This window comes from Nycticebus coucang, chromosome 12, assembly GCF_027406575.1.
Source record: "Nycticebus coucang isolate mNycCou1 chromosome 12, mNycCou1.pri, whole genome shotgun sequence".
In the NCBI taxonomy this organism is placed as follows: Eukaryota; Metazoa; Chordata; class Mammalia; order Primates; family Lorisidae; genus Nycticebus; species Nycticebus coucang.
The window spans coordinates 73,350,293-73,369,487 of NC_069791.1; the positions used below are offsets into that span (position 1 = coordinate 73,350,293).

Consider the following 19,195-nt stretch of genomic DNA (forward strand, 5'->3'; position numbering starts at 1 on the left):
TCAGGTCACCACTGTGTCTGTGGTCAGGGACACAACTTCTACCCTTCAGGAACAAACTGAAATGAAAGGATTTGGGGATGAGGGATGATCATCCTTACACCCCTGCTGGAACTGCTGGGCTACATTAGGTACCAACCAGTCCTCAGGGCCACTCTAGTCCAGGAGTGGCTACTGGCAGGCCTGGCCGCGTACTCCGGGATGGCTGGTCCCCTCCCTCTGGCTTACCTGCCCTCTGATCCTCCTCCCCACTCGCAGTCTTTACAATTTTTTCCAGGCCTCCCAGCTGACACCTTGCAAGGCCACCGGGACCGCTTCATGGAGCAGTTTACAAAGTAAGTGGTTTGCGTGGTAGAGATGAAGGCAGACCAAAGAGTGCCATAAAATCAGTGAAGCTGCGAAAGGACCCCTTGTTTTAAAATACTTAAGAGGTGAGGTTATCTGCATTTTAAGGCAATAAAGTGACAGGAAATAGCTCAGACAGGAACAATCCTACCTATGGCTGGGGAAGCTACTGGTTCTCTAATAAATTCCATAGAAATATATAGAAGAGGCTCGGCACCTGTGGCTCAAGCAGCTAAGGCGCCAGCCACATACATCTGAGCTGGCGGGTTCAAATCCAGCCTTGGCCCACCAAAACAACAATGACAGCTGCAACCAAAAATTAGCCAGGCATTGTGGCAGGTGCCTATAGTCCCAGCTACTTGGGAGGCTGAGGCAAGAGAATCGCTTGAGCCCAGGAGTTGGAGGTTGCTATGAGCTGTGATGCCAGGGCGACAGGCTGAGGCTCTGTCTCAAAAAAAAAAAAAGAAACATAGAAGAAACAGATTTCATCCATTCATTAATCATCCTACTTTGTTCCCAATACTTCTCTTTTTTTCTTTTTCCTCTCCCTAAGTTCTGGTCTTACAGGAGTTATATGCTGACAGCTCCTAAATATGTATCTGTAGCTGAAACTTCTAAATTCCAGTCTCACATACCTGATTTGACATCTGTACACCAGAGCTAAATCTCAAACTGAACTCTAGATTTCACCAAAACACCTTTCTCCCCCCAGCCTTTTCTATCTCAGTAAATACTGCTGCTATTCATTTAGGGCAGAGATCTAGCACTCCCCATTTTCCTCATCCCCCCAGGTCTAATCCATTAGTGGGTTTAGGTGACACCCTACAAATACATTGTGCTCATCCACATTTCCATCTCTTCCGCTACCTGCTAGGTAGCTGCCTGCCAGGACCCTTCAATACTGACCAGTCTCCTGGTCCTCTCTCTGCAATGCAGTCTTTACCCAGTGGATAGAACAACCTAAGAATGTAAATCCCTTGCTCAAAACCTTGTAATGGCTCCTGGTTCCACATACAATAAAATGGAAGGTCTTCTTTGTGAGCCGCAGGACCCTGTATAATAGCATGGCCCTGTGCCTTTCATCTCTGACCTTGTCTCTGTTGCTCACAGTGTGCCAGCCACTTGGGGGTCTTCTTTCCATTCCTGGAACATACCCCATTGGGGCCTCAGCACTTCCTATTCTCTCTTTGGGGTGCTTTTCCTTCAGCCTGGCCTGGTCCAGGTCATATTGGGTATTTTTGTTTTTTTGAGATAGTCTTAGTATGTCACCCTCTTGGGCTTAAGTGATTCTCTTGCCTCAGCCTCCCAACTAGCTGGGACTACAGGCGCCCGCCACAACGCCCAGCTATTTTTTTGGTTGTAGTTGCCATTGTTGTTTAACTGGCCCGGGCTGGGTTCGAACCCACCAGCCTCGGTGTATGTGGCGGCACCCTAACCACTGAGCTATGGGCACCGAGCCCCTGGTCGTGTTTTGTCACCTCGTCAGAAGGGCAGTCTCTGAGCCCCTTATGTAAGTCAGCTCATCTTCCCTTCCTTTTTCCTCCTCCCCAAGCCCACCCCAGAAGTCTCTACCACAGCACCCTACGTGTTTCTTTCATAGTTCCTAGCACGGTTATTTTTTTAATGTGGTATTTTTGACCATTATTATACCCCTAGCACCTGACAGATAGCAGTCCATTAAACACAACAGCACTCCATAAATATTTGAATGAATTAATGAGCTAATTAGCCAGCAATCTAGTCTAGGCAAAAAAGAGCTTGTCTGACTGAGGAGTAGGTTATTGTGGCACATTTTGGGAGACAAGGAGGTGAGTAAACGAGTATAGCTCCTCCTTAAAGTAAGCATGTCCAGGAAGGGGGCAGGAGGGAACCGAGGGAGCTGAGCCCTTTGAAGCCCTTCAGGCTTGTCTCTGTACACTTTTTGACCCTCTTGTTTTTCTTGTTTATTTCCTCTTCCTTGACTATAGCACCTAAATCCCAAGTTTAGGCTTCCTTTGGTGGTTGCCCAGGAGTAATCATAGGACAAGTGCAGAGCTCTACTAACCTTCTGGTTTTCCCTGTTCCCTTTGGAAAGCCTAGTACATATTCTTTGATAAATGACTTATTAAATCCTAGGAGACAAGTCCCCAGGGCTGATTTCCTGGAATGTTAAATTCCGGTAGCTTGTGAAAGCAGTTGAGCCTATTACTGTTGGCTCCAGCCCAGAAAGACAGGGATGTGTGGTTAGGTGATTTGATTTCCTTTCATTTTTCTCTGGCTTATGAAAACAACCTCCTGGAGCAGCCGCCTCACTTTCTCTTCCACACAGATTCAGCCCTTTTCTGAGGCCTCATGGTCCTTGAATTCAGAGAAGGCAGCAATGACATCACCGGGATAAATCTAACTCTCTTGGTATCTGACAGGCTGTAATGAGATCCTATGGGTTTAGTTTTTGAGGCTGAGCAAGAGAAAATTCTGTGTTGCAGGTAGAAGGTGCTGAGGTCCATGATCCTTATATATCCTCAGAAGATATAGAAATGGATGATCTTGGGTTTTTTGGTCTTCAGTGATTAGATTCAAAATAGAGCCGGGAGTGGTAGCTCATGCCTATAATCCTGGCACTTTGGGAGGCTGAAGCAGAAGGATCACTTGAGGCTAGGCGGTCAAGACCAGCCTGGGCAACATAGTGACACCGTCTCTACCCACCTAAAAAATTAGCCAGGTGCGATAGCATGCATCTGTAGTCCCAGCTACTTAGGAGGCTGAGGGGAGGATTGCTTGAGCCCAGGAGTTGGAGGCTGCAGTGAGCTATGATTGTGCCACTGCCCTCCAGCCTGGTCAACAGAGTAAGACCCTATCTCTAACAACAAAATAGAGATTTGGGAATGAGAAAAAATATGATGATTTCTTCATGGCTGTATTCATCTGAGATTAGGATATATATTGTTGTTCTGCCTGGTACTATGTTAAACCTAGTCCCCACTCCCTAGGAAATCATGATTTAATTGAGGTAACAAATAGCTGAATAACAAGGAAAAGCAATTAAAAAAGAGGTCTACCTTAGTAATTAAGTACCTTTCCCTTTCCTATGGTTAGTTGGTTTATTCTCAGAGAAAGGAAACTTACTTTGATGCTATTCTAAAACCAAATATTCCTAGGAAGATTAGTCTGCAAAAACAATATATATTCTACAGTAATGAAGAAATTTGTTTTGGGGTTATCTACACTTCCAAAGGATTTGTGGCATGAATTACTCTTTCCTCGCCACCTGACAACTGAGGACTGGCTATGCATAATCCTCTGTAGCATCATAATTGAATCCTAGCGCCATGGAGTTCATCTCCTTGACAGCCTGTGCCTTTGGGCTGGATAGGGGTCAGGAAGGGCAGTGGCTGCTTTGCCCCTGCCTGGGGCTGATGAAGACACCCAGCACCCCTCAGGCCCTTTTCCATCCCTAGGCTGAAAGATCTGTTCTACCGCTCCAGCAACCTACAGTACTTCAAGCGGCTCATTCAGATCCCCCAGCTGCCTGAGGTAAGTGTGTCCGGCCACACCCTGGCCACTGCAAAGTCCAAGGTGCTCTCTTAGAGTCTGGCAAGGCCTGGCACCCATTTGAGGATGTGTCTCCCCTCTTCAGAACCCACCCAACTTCCTGCGAGCCTCAGCCCTGTCAGAGCACATTAGCCCTGTGGTGGTCATCCCAGTGGAAGCCTCATCACCTGACAGCGAGCCAGTCTTAGAGAAGGATGACCTCATGGATATGGATGCCTCCCAGCAGGTGGGGGCCACATGGAAGAGAAACGCGGCCCTTCCCATACCCCCAAGTGCAGGAGAAAGGCTGGGAGAGGCCCTGACCAAGGCTCAGTGGCTCTGAGCACTCTTCTCTGTGGTTCCTGGAGGGGTCATAATGGGTCTGACCTGGATTAAGAAAGAGGACCTTCTTTGACGTACATGTGGAATTCTCTGGCTCTCTAACTTGTTCTTGCTCCCTTTGGTCACCACAGAATTTATTTGACAACAAGTTTGATGACATCTTTGGCAGCTCGTTCAGCAGTGACCCCTTCAATTTCAACAGTCAGAATGGTGTCAACAGAGATGAGAAGTGAGTCCTGGCTGGGTTCTATTAGGTGGTGCAGGAGCTCAGGGAATCCGTGATCTGCCTCACACCACTGACCCAGAGAGGGACTTTAATGATACTTGGGGCTCCTTAGATAAAGGATGTCTTGATCCTCGCATATTGGCCCCTTTAATTCCAGAAGAAAATCAATTAACTGTGGGCCTATGGGTATTAAATTAGCAATGGGTAACACTTAAAGTAGCACATAATTTATGGAGTTTCAAAGAATTGTCCCCCAAAAAATATAAGCTTTTAACTTCCTTCCCTGGGCTCCCAGCTAAGGAGAGATGTAAAAGCTCAGCAGAAGCAAACTCATCCTCCTTCTCTTCCCAGGGACCACTTAATTGAGCAGCTGTACAGAGAGATCAGTATGCTGAAAGCGCAGCTGGAAAACATGAAGACTGAGGTATGCGATGGGATCCAGTCTGCTTTGTGCTTCAACGGGACAGATTTTAATGTTTAAATTTATATCACATAGAAACTTTTGAACCACATCCCAAGGTAAAGTTAATTAGTAGAAATGGTGAAGCCAGGAAGACCCCAGTCTTCCTGTGACTCCACTCAGCAGTTAGGCCAGGTACAGCATCTCCTTGATGCCCAGAGATGACCTTGGTCACCACCTGTCTAGGAGGCTGTGGCAGGCGAGACAGGTCCTTCTCATATGTAATAAAAAGATTTGGTTTAGGCCAGTCCAGTGGCTCACACCTGTAATCCTAGCACTCTGGGAGGTCAAGGCAGGAGGATTACTTGAGATCAGGAGTTCAAGAACAACCTGAGCAAAAGTGAGACCCTATCTCTACTAAAAATAGAAAAATTAGCTGGACATTGTGGCAGGCATCTATAGTCCCAGCTACTTGGGAAGCTGAGGCAGGAGGATCTCTTGAACCCAGGAGTTAGAGATTGCTATGAGCTAGACTGATGCCACGGCACTCCAGCCTCAAGTAAAAAAAAAAAGTTTGTAGCTCTTATTGCTGTGTATGGTGTCAATGCTGTCTAGGTGACTGCCCCTAGGAGCTGTGGCTGGTCACATGACTGCTTACAGGGACAGCCATCGTATCCTTATCTCCCTCCCAGTTTGTCTTCTGACTGCTCCTGGCCACTCTTACTAAGACCAGGGTTCCCTGGCCATCATCCCCTATTGTTGGTTGGTTCATAATGACCAGAAGCCCCAACTTTCCTGAGACCTTAGGAGTTGGCCTGCTAGGGGACTAGGTATTTGGTGAGTCCAGGAAGCGAGTAGGCCCCACTTCTCTTGCCCAGCACCCCACCCTCATGGCAGCAGATGACTGACCTTGTGACCTGAGTCCTCCCACAGGGCCAGCGGGCTGTGTTGCAGCTGAAGGGCCGCATCAGCGAACTGGATGCCGAGCTGGCAGAGCAGCGGCACCTACGGCAGCAAGCAGCCGACGACTGCGAGTTCCTCCGGGCAGAGCTGGACGAGCTGCGCAGGCAGCGGGAGGACACCGAAAAAGCTCAGCGGAGCCTGACAGAGATAGAGAGTGAGAGGCCACTGGGCAGGCCTGTGGGTGGGCTTGGGGAGCAGCGTCTTGCTATATAAGGATTAAAGGTAGAGGTAGGCAGCAGAGCCCAGGCCCCACATCTTTCTAGAAACACCGTCAGAAAGGCCAACTCTCCTCCTCAGTCTGAAGGGCAGCTCTGAGTCCAGCAGGTGCCACTGAGCATAGAGGTGGGGACTGTGGAAGGTGATGCTAAGCTCCTGCCCTAGAGTGTACACCCGGAGGAGAGGGAGACAGACTGGAGAGCCTGAGGAAGAAATTGTCAGAAAAGCCAAAAGCCCTGATAAAAAAAGTGCCGTATGGCTCAGTGCCTATAGCTCAGCAGCTAGGGCACCAGCCACATACACCAGAGCTGGCAGATTCGAACCTAGCCTGGGCCTGCCAAACAACAATGACAATTACAACAAAAAAATAGCCAGGCATTGTGGCAGGTGCCTGTAGTCCAAGCTGCTTGGGAGGCTGAGGCAAGAAAATCACTTAAACCCAAGAGTTTAAGGTTTCTGTGAGCTAGGTGCCATGACACTCTACTAAGGGCAACATAGTGAGACTCTGTCTCAAAAAAAAAAAAAAAAGTGCCATGTATGTAAATGTTGAGGAGGCATGACTTCCTGGTGTGGGTTTAATCTGATGAATTCCTGTTTTTAAAAACAACTTCCCAGAGAAGTTTATTTAAGTAGGATTCTTGAGGCTTGATGCCTGTAGCACAATGAGTAGGGCGCAGGCCACATACACCAAGGCTGGCGGGCTCAAGCCTAGGCCGGGCCTGCTAAATGACAATGACAACTACAACCAAAAAATATCTGGGCATTGTGGCCAGTGCCTGTAGTACCAGCTACTTGGGAGGCTGAGGCAAGAGAATCCCTTAAGCCCAAGAGTTTGAGGTTGCTGTGAGCTGTGATGCCACAGCACTCTACCAAGGACAACATAGTGACACTCTGTCTCAAAAAAAAAAAAAAGGATTCTTGAGAAAGGAGGAGATATATGCATTTGTGGAGTGTACCCGACCAGGGTACACTCTGCTCACATTGGTCCTTGACAATACAGGGAAGGCCCAGGCCAATGAACAGCGGTACAGCAAGCTAAAGGAGAAGTACAGTGAGCTCGTTCAGAACCACGCTGACCTGCTGCGGAAGGTAGGACCCTTGGCCCCACCTCTTACCAGCCTACAGACCCCACACCTGGGGGAGACAATAGCTCATGCCTCGTAGCTTCTCAAGATTCAGCAGCCCCACATTTATAGGGGGTTGCCACCATCTCTTGGGCTCCCCCTAACTCACCGTCTTAGTTATTTTATAAATTCTTGAGAGTCAAGTATCTTGAAAGTGACAGCTTCATTCTGCTCCCCTCTAGACAAGAAGGTGATTCCCTTGTCCAACTCCAGGGCACTCGCACTATGCATGTGCTCATTTGTCCTCTAAGCCTGAAATTAGCTGGTTCAAGACACTGTTTTTTCCTTCCAGAATGCAGAGGTGACCAGACAGGTGTCTGTGGCCAGACAAACCCAGATAGATTTGGAACGAGAGAAGAAAGAGCTTGAGGACACCTTGGAGCGTATCAGTGAGCAGGGCCAGCGGAAGGTGAGTGGCAGAAGTACTTGGGAATCAAGGGAGCGTGGTCTGTCAAGTTGGTGGTGGGGACTTTGTGGTCTTTTCCAAGAGAGGTCACACAGAACAGCAGGACAGTCACCAATGTACATATAGGTTAGGGACACAAAGCAATGGAAAGACTCAGGCTGAGTGGGGTAATCCACAAAGGCTTTCCAAGTGTGAAACTCAAAGACAATTTCAGGAAGGGGAAACAGGGACAACAGAGAGGGGCGAGCGTTGACAAAGACCTGCAGGTGGAAGGACACTGTTATAGGGAGGTGGGGCTGGCTGGCAGGTCAGACAGAGGCTGAGAGGCCCAGCAGAAGATGTGGGCTGGAGGAAACTGGATGTCTTGAATTTAGAGGAGTGGCTTACACATTTTTCTTTTTTTTTTGTAGAGACAGAGTCTCACTTTATGGCCCTTGGTAGAGTGCCGTGGCCTCACACAGCTCACAGCAACCTCCAACTCCTGGGCTTAAGCGATTCTCTTGCCTCAGCCTCCCGAGTAGCTGGGACTACATACTTACACGTTTTTCTACAACTCCACATTAAAAAGAAAAATCTCATGGAAATGAAAGTTTCTCCAAGCAATATTTACCTTAACATGTGAATTCATTTGAATATTTTCTGTTCTGTTTAAGCCATCGTTTTAAAATGCTAGCTGTGAATTCTTACTAATGGTTCCCAGCCCGCTTTTTGAAAAACATCAGTTAGAAAAGAAAGAAAAGAAAAGGAGTCATCTCGGTTGGTGCCTATAGATCAAGTGGCTAAGGCGCCAGCCATATACACCAGAGCTGGTGGGTTCGAATCCCGCCGGGCCTGCCAAACAATGACAACTACAACCAAAATAAATAGCCGGGTCTTGTGGTGGGCGCCTGTAGTCCCAGCTACTCGGGAGGCTGAGGCAAGAGAATTGGTTAAGCCCAGGAGTTTGAGGTTGCTGTGAGCTATGACACCATGGCACTCTACCCAGGGCTATAGCTTGATGCTCTGTCTCAAAAGAAAAGAAAAAGAAAAGGAGTCTGAAAATGGTGAGATGCTATAGTTCCATAATACACCAGGTGTTGTAATGCCTAAATGAAAGAGCCAGTTTGACCAGAGGATTATGGACTCAAGCATGACATTGGGAAATGTCCCTAAAATTCCTCCCTTGACATTCCTCTTAGCCAGAAGTTAACACACAGTGAGGTCTCACCTCCTCCCCACTATCCCCCAACCCTAGTCACTTTTTGTTGGGGGTATAACTTACAAACAGCGGAATTCACAAATCCCTCATTGATATCTTGGGCAGTTTTTACCTTTGAATATTTCTTATAATACCACCCAGGTTAGAGTCTTCTTGTTCTTCTCTTTCAGACTCAAGAACAGCTGGAAGTTCTAGAGAGTTTGAAGCAAGAACTTAACACCAGTAAAGTAGAGCTCCAGGTCCTCCAAAGCAGCCTAGAAACTTCAGCCCAGGTGAGCAGCCCCTTTTCCTGCTTCCTTTTGACTTTAGTGTGTTGCAGTCACCCTGCATCCTGCATGTGGCCAAGCTGGCCCCAGCTGCAGTTTCCCCGGGGGGATGAGAATGGCAGGTTAAAGAGATCCCCTTCTGTTCCTTGTGGCCATGTGATGGATTGAGCCTCTCCCTCTTCCCATTGGGTCCATGTTGTAGTCAGAAGTAAAATGGGCAACCCAGATCGCTGACCTGGAGAAGGAGCGGGCCAACCTGGTGAGTGCTGCAGCTTCTCGCGAGAAGGAATTATCTGCCCTCCAGGAACAGCTAAAGCACACCCAACTCAAACTGGCCAGCTCACAGGCAAGTGGCAGATGCCCGTGGGTGGTGACCACCTACGAACACACGCCAGTGGGCTTTAGTGTATGTACAGAGGCAGGAGGGCACAGAGAGAGGGTGCTGTGAAGGTGTTGGAGGTCTTGGCCTGATGGTGAAGGCCTTCTATAGGCCTAGCTCCTGCTGCCAGCGTGCCCTATACCACCCAAAGGGAAGCAAACTTCTCAGGAAGTTTCGCAGGAGTTATAGTGGGTTACCGTGGTCCTTCCCTGGAGCCAGTAATAGCATACACCTATGGACCAAGTAAAAGTGTTTTTGTCAAGCTAACTGGCTCAGACCTCATTAGCAGCAACTTGAGCTAAGGTGCCAGGAGCCCCTACCAGGTCACAGGTAGATGCTGTTGAGCTCATTTTGGGATCTAGGGCAGGCTCTTACCACCCTGAACCACTTCTAGGAGTCAGTATGCCAGCTCAAGAAAGACCAACGAAAAATGCTTCTGGTGGAAACTAGGAAGGCTGCGGAGCAGGTGATACAAGAGGCCCTGAACCAGCTTGAAGAGCCCGCTCTCATCAGCTGCGCTGGGTCTGCAGGTACTCTTCCACCTGCCCAGCTTGCAGGTGCCAGGTCCTTATAGCCTGATGCTACCTGTCAGCATTGAATCACATGTGAAATTTAGTTCAGGGGTCCTCAGCCCAGCCACATGTCACAATCACTTGGATTAGTTATTGGCAGCACAGGGCCTGAGCAATAGCATCTTCTAAAGCCCCTAGATGTGATAACTGCTGCTTAAGTCAGTGGGTCACACTGATGAAACGTCCCTTAGGAGCAGAACCCCGAAACAGTTGTCAAAACAAATAGAAGAGCAGATAGTCCTGTGTGTGTGCAGAAAAAAAACTGGTCTGAGTCAAGACATAGTTACTCATAAACTTCAAGTCTGGGCAGGGAAGCATCAGAAAACTTGGGAATGGCAGAAACAATAAAAATCCCAGCATAAGCTGGGTACAGTAACTTATGCCTGTAATCCTAGCATTTTGGGAGGCCAAAGCAGAAGGTTTTCTTAAGGCCTGGAGTTTGAGACCAGCCTGGGCAATATTGTGAGACCTTGTCTCTGTAAAACAATTTTTAAATGATTAGCCAGAGTGGTGGTATGCTCAGGTAGCCCCAGCTACTTGGGAGGCTGAAGCATTAGGATCACTGGGATTAAGTCTAAGAATTTGATGTCGCAGTGAGCTCTGATTTGTGCCACTGCACTCTAGTCTAGGCAACAGAGCAAGACCCTGTCTCTAGAAACAAAAACAAATTAACAAAAAACACGCAGCACGACCATAGGGGGAAATGGTCCACTATGTTTTATGCATGTAGGCAAGTCCCAAGGAAAGGGGAGGACTTTGTACACAATAGAGGGGGAGCGTCCAGGCACAGGGGGGTTGTGAGTCTGTGGACATGGCCATGAGCATATCTCATTACAGTTCACTTTCAAGAGAAGGACCCACATCGGAAAAGTAATGAGAGGTCCCATCGAAAGACGAAACAGAAGACAGGAAACAGCTGACACTTGATTTTTATCATCAAATTGAAAGTTCCTGATTTGATGAAGTATACAGCAAGGACTATTATAGCTTATTCAGCAGGGAACCCGTCTGTAAAGAAACAGCAGTTACAAATGAAAGACCACACAGGGTACCTAACTTCCTGAGGGAATGCCAGAAACTGCAACACTCGTGGGTGGATTCTGAGATGTTATGAGCTGAGTTTTGAAAGAAGACAATTGTGAACCAGTGAAAAGGAAAGGTGGGGAGTGAAAATAATAAAAACAGCTGACATTTATTGAGCACTTCCTGTGTGCTTTACTAAGGGCACTATCCTAAGCGCCTCACATGCCTGGGCCTGGCCAGTCCTCCCAGAGACACCATGATGTGGTCCTGCTGTTCCCCTATTTGCAGATGAGGAAACAACCTGAGGTCACACAGCCAGGAATGGTAGAGTGGGGAGCCACGCCTGGGCAGTGGGACTTGAGAGCCCATATTTCCAACTTCTGTGCTGTATGTTCTCTGTGGACCTGTGGATGGAGAGGCATGGCAACGGGAATGATTGTTGTGTGCAGAGTGTGATCATAGACTAGCCTAAGAGAGCCAAGGGTCTGGGTGCAAGAGCAGTGAGACTGAAAGGGCCTTGGGAGACATCACAGCAAAGCCCAGATTTCATGAGACAGGCAGTATTGAGAAAGGCCCACTATGCAGTTGCCCTGATTTCTGGCTGAGGGACCAGACAGGCTCAGAAGTCTAGCTTTTGAAGCTCCAGTAAGAGAATCACATATATCACATCAGTCCCAGCACGGGCAACAATCTCCCTTCTCTTATCTTAGAGCAACTCCTATGGGGGTGGGGCCACTCACTCAGCAAGATCCTACACCCACCCTGCAACTTGACTATTAACAAGGATGAGGCGAGTTAGGAGAACTTGCTCTGAATTTGCCTTGTCTTCTCTTTCACAGATCACCTTCTCTCCACGGTCAAGTCTGTTTTCAGCTGCATTGAGCAACTGGAAAAAAGCCGGAGCCAGTATCTGGCCTGCCCAGAAGGTAAAAAGGGTGCAGGACAGGCCAAATGAGGTTCAGAAGTACTCGAATGTGGGAAGTGACAGGTTCCTGTGCACTAAGGAAGACAGTGTATCTAACTCTTATGGCCAGGGGAGAAAGAGGTATGAGAGCGACACCCTCAACCAGGCCTGAGAAACTTTCCTCCTTACACAGATATCAGTGGGCTTCTCCATTCAGTAACCCTGCTTGCCCATTTGACCAGTGACACCATCGCTTATGGTAGCACCACCAGTCTTAGAGCCCCACCAGAGCCTGCTGACTGTGAGTACCAGGGTATGAGGGGCTGTTCAGGAAAGTAGGGAGCAGAGGGGCTTTAAAATCCCTGTCACTTTGCATCTCTAGCACTGACAGAGGCCTGTAAACAGTACGGCAGGGAAATTCTTGTCTACCTGGCCTCCCTGGATGAAGAGGCCTCCCTGGAGAATGCAGACAGCACAGCCATGAGGAACTGCCTCAGCAAGATCAAGGCCATTGGCGAGGTACTTTCAGTGTTCTTACTGAAGAAGGTTCTTGAGTGTGAATACTGGTGCATTGCCAGGGAGTCAGTGAGGTTCTAAGCCAGTTCTTCCTGTACTTACGATTTGATTCTATTTATTTTATTTTACATTTTTCTTTTATCTTTTAGAGACAGAGTTTTACTCTGTCAACCAGGCTGGAGTGCAGCAATCATAGTTCACTGCAGCCTTGAATTCCTGGGCTCAAGCTATACTCCTGCCTCACCCTCCCAAGTAGCTGGGAATACAGGTCTGCACAACCACGCCTAGTTTTAATTGACTGTAGAGATGGAATTTTGTTTTATTGCCCAGGCTGGTCTCAAACTCCTGGCCTCAAATGATCTTCCCACCTCATCCTCCCAAAGTGTTGGGATTATAGGCATGAGCCAGCAGGCCTAGCCACAGCTAGATTCTGGAAAGAGAGAATTAGAGATGGAAAAATCAAACCTCCTGATGGACTTTCCAGCTATATTTAATTTACCATTAACTGAGAATCTACTGCATCATTATCACTATGCAAGGTAATATCAAAAAAGTATCAGCAGTTTCACTGTCTCTAAGGATTTTTATCTGGTTGGGCAGGTAGCACCTAAAATAGAGATAACCATGTATTTATTCATTTTAGATGTAGTGAATGTGTCCTATATACCAGAAATTGGGTTTTTAGATGTAGTGAATGTGTCCTATATACCAGAAATTGGGTTAGATGTAGTTATATAGGGACAAAGGAGACAGGGACTCTGTGGGAAATTAAAATAAGAGAATCAATCATTTCTATACAGTGTGATAAGAAGTGTAATAGAGGGTAGCGCCTGTGGCTCAGTCAGTAGGGCGCCGGCCCCATATACCGAGGGTGGCGGGTTCAAACTCGGCCCCGGCTGAACTGCAACCAAAAAATAGCCGGGTGTTGTGGCGGGCGCCTGTAGTCCCAGCTACTCGGGAGGCTGAGGCAAGAGAATCGCTTACGCCCAGGAGTTGGAGGTTGCTGTGAGCTGTGTGATGCCATGGTACTCTTCCGAGGGCCATAAAGTGAGACTCTGTCTCTACAAAAAAAAAAAAAAAAAAGAGTATAGTACAAGTGCTGGGCATGGTGGCTCAGGCCTTTATTCCTAGCACTTTGGAAGGCTGAGGTAGAAGGATTGCTTAAGGCTAGGAGTTCAAGACTAATCTAGGCAACAGAGTAATACCCCATCCTTCCAAAAAAAAAAAAATTAGCTGGGCATGGTGGTGCACACCTGCAGTTCCAGTTACTTAGAAAGCTGAGGCAGGAGGATCGTGTGAGCCTAGGCGTTTGAGGCTGCAGTGAGCTGTGATCACTTCACTGCATTTCAGCGTGGGTGACGGGGAGAACCTATGTCTAAAAAGAAGTACAGCTCAAAGTAGCATTTAATTAATTCCTAAAATATATGATAATAAGTTCAGGGAAGGAAGAACCAGGGCCAGAGTTCAGATCATTTTCATCTCTCAGACTCTTAAAATGGCTTCTGATTAGTTTCTCTGCCTCTGTCCTCTTTCCTCTGATCTCTTCCCAAAACAGAGTTGTGATTATATCTTTTGCTTAATAACACAAATCAAATTAAAACACATGATGTTTTTAAAAATCATGGGCTTCGGCCAGGTGCGGTGGCTCATGCCTGTTATCCTAGCACTCTGAAAGGCCAAGGTGGATGGATTGCCTAAATTCAGGAGTTCAAGACCAGCTCTGAATCAGAGCAAGACCACATCTCTAAAAAAAAAGCTTGGCAGGTGACTGTAGTCCCAGCTACTTGGGAGGCTGAGGCAAAATAATTGCTTAAGCCCAAGAGTTGGAGGTTGCTGTGATGCCATGGCACTTGACCAAGGGCAACAAAGCAAGACTCTGTCTCAAAAAATAAAATTAAAAATCACAGGTTTCGCTATCAGTCAGAACTGCATTACAACAGGAATAGTAACTGCCTCCTATGATTGCTGTGGAAGCAAAGTTAAATTAGAGTCCAACTGGTTGGAAGATATCATCTGTATTTGGAAAAGTTTTAAAAATACCTACCATATAGCAAATATAATTTACACTATGCAAATAGAGGCTAGGTTCCAAGTAGCGTTGGGCAGATGGCCTCATAGAGTTAGGCAGCGACTTTCTGGACTTTCTGGAAGGAGGTGGGTTCTGAGTGAGGAAGAGCATGAGGTTCTAGAGCTCACATCGTAGGGAGAACCATTTGAGGTCTGAAAGAACCCCCCCATGTGGCCTGCAGAAAGTGTTTGGGGGTGGGGTTCTCCTACCTTTGCCATCTTTTAAGGGTTACTGGTTTACCAGAGGAGAAGAGAGAGAGGAGGCTCAGGGGTCATTTCAGCCTTTGTGATTCTCTTCATAGGAGCTCTTGCCCAGGGGCCTGGACATCAAACAGGAAGAGCTGGGAGACTTGGTAGACAAGGAGATGGCTGCCACTTCAGCTGCCATTGAAATTGCCACAGCCAGAATTGAGGTATGGCGATTTCCCCGGGATCTCCTGAAGCGACGCTCTGGTGGCTGCACTTTGGCTACATTGCCCATTAGACATGCCTTAGTCATTCATTATGGCTACAGAGGCCCCCCTATAAAAGAAATCAAAACCTGAACCCACTGGCTCCTCTAAGGGATAGAAAATGAGAAAGCCCTCTGGAAGAAAGGTGAGCAGTTACCTCAAGGATCATACTTTGGTGTCAGACCATCCTGCGTTCAAGTTCTAGAATGACCACTTATAAGCTGTATAACTCCTGTTAAGTTTCAATCACATGGCCACAATTCAGATTCCATTTCTATGTGATGGTAGTAATAATAATGCATCCCCTGGAGGGCTATTGTAAGAGTTAAGTAAGATTATCTTACTTAACTTATCTCCACGCCAGGCACTCAGTAAATCAATGGCATCACTAATCAGTGGTAACAATGCTCTCAGCAAAAGCTAAGTAGGCACCATAGGAAAGGTCACTTTGGTGGAAGACTTGAACCACCTGCCATGATGTGAGCCCCTGGCATAGGACCTGGTAGTAGCTACCCCTTTGATGTGGTGCTGTGGCTCTCAGAGTTCTGTGCATGTCGGCCTAGGTGCAGAACGCCAGCACACTCAAGGGATTACAGCACCAGGCTGCTCTAGCTCATTCCACCTGAGCAGATTGGAGTCTGGATTCTTTTCCTGACTTTTGCAAGGATGTGGATGATAGGGACTTCTAGATTCAGGTTTCCTAGCTGCCACAGTATGTTGGACTCAAAATATGGTAAGACGCCAGTAAATTCTCAGCACTTGTGACATATTTAGAAACCATGCTTCTTGTTAACAGGAGATACTCAGCAAATCCCGAGCAGGAGACACAGGAGTCAAATTGGAAGTGAATGAAAGGTCAGTGAGAGCGGCACAGTAGCACCCAGGGGGGTAGGAGCCATCTTCATTGGTTTGCATTATACTCTGCTTACCCAGTAGGGAATTAGCACAGAACATTAGAAGCCATGGGAAGGGCACAGTCTGTGTAATTGTTGAGGACAGAATTGATGGTGGTAGCAGTGTTGCTGTTGCGTTATAGCAGTAAAGAAATCCCAGGAATCATGACTTAATTATTCCTTATGAAGAAAATCCACTGTCACATCTTCTCACTCACCTGCTCTTTCTTCAAGGCTTCACCCCAGAGCATCCTAGCAAGCTCAGCGCCTTCCCTGCCTCTCTTTCCCATTCCAAGGTTGCCTTTGATTGGGAGTAAAAAAGAACTGTTGGCTTCATTGTTCTTGGTCTCTGTGTGTCCCTGACTCTTTTTGTGCAGGATCCTTGGTTCCTGTACCAGCCTAATGCAAGCTATTCAAGTGCTGATTGTGGCCTCAAAGGACCTCCAGAGAGAGATTGTGGAGAGCGGCAGGGTGAGTGTGGGCATGGGCCCCAGGCAGGGAGAGCAGGCGTGGGTGACAGATTCCCACTTCACTGCACTCTAGTGATAACTGCCATCTCATCCTGTTTGTCCACTTGAGGGTGCAGATACCACTCCTGTGGATGTCAGCAGACACCATGTGGAGAAACCAGGGCCCTGGCAGCTCCCCAGGGGGTGGGCAGTCACAGATCCCAGATCCGGATCCCCAAGTCATTGGAACTTGCTGTGGAAGCTCCACTTACATCTCTAAGTCTGGGCCTTCTGAGGAGGAAGGGAGGACTTTTGGAAACTGGGCACATCCCACGCACAAACTTGATCCTGACTCTTCACAGGAGGCTCCGCCATGTCTGGTTTCTACAGCTGGGCCAACTCACTGTAATTTATAGACTCTGTTTCTAGCCTCTGGTTGACAGGTCACTTCACGTTCTCACACCTTTGTTGGCATCATTGTCATCTTGTTTTTCCCTCACATCCTGTGATGCAGCCACAGCTTTGGATGTATAGGCCCAGGGAGGGAGTGATGAGCCTGAAAGTGATCCTATAAAGAGAGCAGCCATGTCTGCTTTGATGGTACTTTTTATCAGATGAATACGTGAGGTTCCCATCCCTAAAATAGGTGGACTGAATAAAGAGTGTCTGCAGACTTTCAGACTACCAGACACTTCCAAGGCATAAAAACAGTTTTTAAAATCCAAATATAAGTAATTTTTGAGGCCAAGCATGATGGCTCACACCTATAATCTTAACACTTTGGGAGGCCAAGGTGGGAGGATGGCTTGAGGCCAGGAGTTCCAGACCAGCCAGACAACATAGCAAGATGCCATTTCTACGTAAATTAATTAATTAATAAGTAATTTTTAAAAATTATTCACTGCATACTCTTCTTTTGATAAATCAGGGAGAACAGTTAAACACTCTCAAATTATAACTTATTCATGTATGAACATGTATGTTTTCTTATATATGCAATATAGAAATATTATGCTATAACAGAAACACTATATATAGTTTTAGAGTCAGAAAAGACTAGGATTTCCATTTATTTACTGCATCCCACTGAATGTTAGTTTTCTTATTTGTAAAATGGGGATAAAATAATGCTTCTGAGAGTTCTTGTGAAGATATGAGATAATACATATAAAAAGCACTTGTCACATAGTAGGTGACATAAAAGGTAGCTATTATTATTGTTGTTGTTTTTGCTCTCTAGGGTACAGCATCCCCTAAAGAGTTTTATGCCAAGAACTCTCGGTGGACAGAAGGACTCATCTCAGCCTCCAAAGCTGTGGGCTGGGGAGCCACTGTCATGGTGTAAGTTGCTTCTTGGTCCCAGGGCTCTTCCCCTCATCCTCTCATTCATTGATCCACCTCAAACAAACCTTTTTTCTAAGGAAAAAAAAATCTGTCCCCTAGAAATGAACTGCTGGTAGGAAATCAAAAGTTTGCAAGGGAGCCTGGGTTTCCCAGGTGACACAACGCACAGCAGGCAGGTCCTTCCTGTCTAGCAGGGCGATTTGGGTGGTCTGGATGTGGGGTTGTGAAGGTTGCAGTTTATCTGCGGTGATCTAGTCCATCTTGTCCTTTCCTGCAGGGATGCAGCTGATCTGGTGGTCCAGGGCAGAGGGAAATTTGAGGAGTTAATGGTGTGTTCACATGAAATTGCTGCTAGCACAGCCCAGCTTGTGGCTGCATCCAAGGTACCATCTGTGTAGGGCCTAGTTAAAGAGTACTTGGACAGTGGAACTGGCCCTAAGAACAGATCATTTATCTAGGATCCAGGTGGGTTGGGTCCCAAATAACAATTCTGCTTCTTAACTGGTCCCACACCACCCACTCCAGAAGCCTATCAACAAGGAGCCCCTCTCCTCAGCTTGCTGCATACCTCCCTCCTGGCTCTGTTTGCTTCTGTTACAAGTGGCCTTGGAAGGTCCCAGCCATGCCAACATCTGATTAGCAATACCAACATTCAAGAAATTCTCAAATAAGTAATAGGTTGGTTCAATAAACAAGTCTACTTGGCTTGGCTCTGAGATTCCACAACTTCTCATTAGTCTCCTAATTTGAATCACTGCCTCAACTAATTCTGGTGCAAGGTTTATAACCAAATCCCTTTTAAAAGTTTGAAAGCACCCCAGTGAGTGTTCTTTATTTGTTCTTATTTCTTGTCATCCCAAATTGCTTTCCACAACTGGGACACTCTATCCAAAGAAATGATAAAGCTAGAGCTTGGGGGCCACCATGCAAAAAGCCAGGAATAATTTTTAATTAATAGGGTGGTGCCTGTGGCTCAGTGAGTAGGGCGCCGGCCCCATGTGCCGAGGGTGGCGGGTTCAAACCCAGCCCCAGCCAAACTGCAACAACAAAAAAAAAAAATAGCCAGGCGTTGTGGCAGGTGCCTGTAGTCCCAGCTGCTTGGGAGGCTGAGGCAAGAGAATCACGTAAGCCCAAGAGTTAGAGGTTGCTGTGAGCAATGTGACGTCATGGCACTCTACCCGAGGGCGGTACAGTGAGACTCTGTCTCTACAAAAAAAAAAAAAAATTTTTTTTTAATTAATAGTATAGATGTGCTAGGAGCTGACCCTCTAGGCAGCAATTTTTTGAAAAGGTAATTGACAGCTATTGTGGATCACAGGTATTTGTCAAGAACCATCAGACCAACTCTTTGATATAGTCCTTACAGCTCTAGGTGTTGTAGAAACCTAAATCTGCTTTGTTCTGGCAGGTAAAAGCTGATAAGGACAGCCCCAACCTGGCCCAGCTGCAGCAGGCCTCTCGGGGAGTGAACCAGGCCACTGCTGGGGTTGTGGCCTCAACCATTTCTGGCAAATCACAGATTGAGGAGACAGGTAGCCTTCCAGAATGATTTCTGTTCTTATTCACTCTATTTACCCCATTCTGTGCATTCTTACCCCATGAT

The 19,195-nt window shown here is 47.1% G+C and overlaps 1 protein-coding gene across 3 annotated transcripts in view; it reads left to right on the plus strand.

Annotated features, from left to right (window-relative positions):
- Positions 1 to 19,195, plus strand: part of HIP1 (huntingtin interacting protein 1) — a 175,144-nt gene that overhangs the window by 147,151 nt on the left and 8,798 nt on the right. For all 3 annotated transcript variants that reach the window (XM_053556195.1, XM_053556196.1, XM_053556197.1), the window contains exons 9-28: positions 275 to 332; positions 3,780 to 3,855; positions 3,959 to 4,099; positions 4,326 to 4,423; positions 4,772 to 4,844; positions 5,754 to 5,937; positions 7,000 to 7,088; positions 7,416 to 7,532; positions 8,898 to 8,999; positions 9,196 to 9,339; positions 9,767 to 9,902; positions 11,807 to 11,893; positions 12,065 to 12,172; positions 12,254 to 12,390; positions 14,757 to 14,867; positions 15,703 to 15,761; positions 16,177 to 16,270; positions 17,489 to 17,589; positions 17,870 to 17,975; positions 19,001 to 19,124. In XM_053556195.1, the coding sequence (XP_053412170.1) occupies positions 275 to 332; positions 3,780 to 3,855; positions 3,959 to 4,099; positions 4,326 to 4,423; positions 4,772 to 4,844; positions 5,754 to 5,937; positions 7,000 to 7,088; positions 7,416 to 7,532; positions 8,898 to 8,999; positions 9,196 to 9,339; positions 9,767 to 9,902; positions 11,807 to 11,893; positions 12,065 to 12,172; positions 12,254 to 12,390; positions 14,757 to 14,867; positions 15,703 to 15,761; positions 16,177 to 16,270; positions 17,489 to 17,589; positions 17,870 to 17,975; positions 19,001 to 19,124 (2,145 nt within the window). The remainder of the gene's footprint in view (positions 1 to 274; positions 333 to 3,779; positions 3,856 to 3,958; positions 4,100 to 4,325; positions 4,424 to 4,771; positions 4,845 to 5,753; positions 5,938 to 6,999; positions 7,089 to 7,415; positions 7,533 to 8,897; positions 9,000 to 9,195; positions 9,340 to 9,766; positions 9,903 to 11,806; positions 11,894 to 12,064; positions 12,173 to 12,253; positions 12,391 to 14,756; positions 14,868 to 15,702; positions 15,762 to 16,176; positions 16,271 to 17,488; positions 17,590 to 17,869; positions 17,976 to 19,000; positions 19,125 to 19,195) is intronic.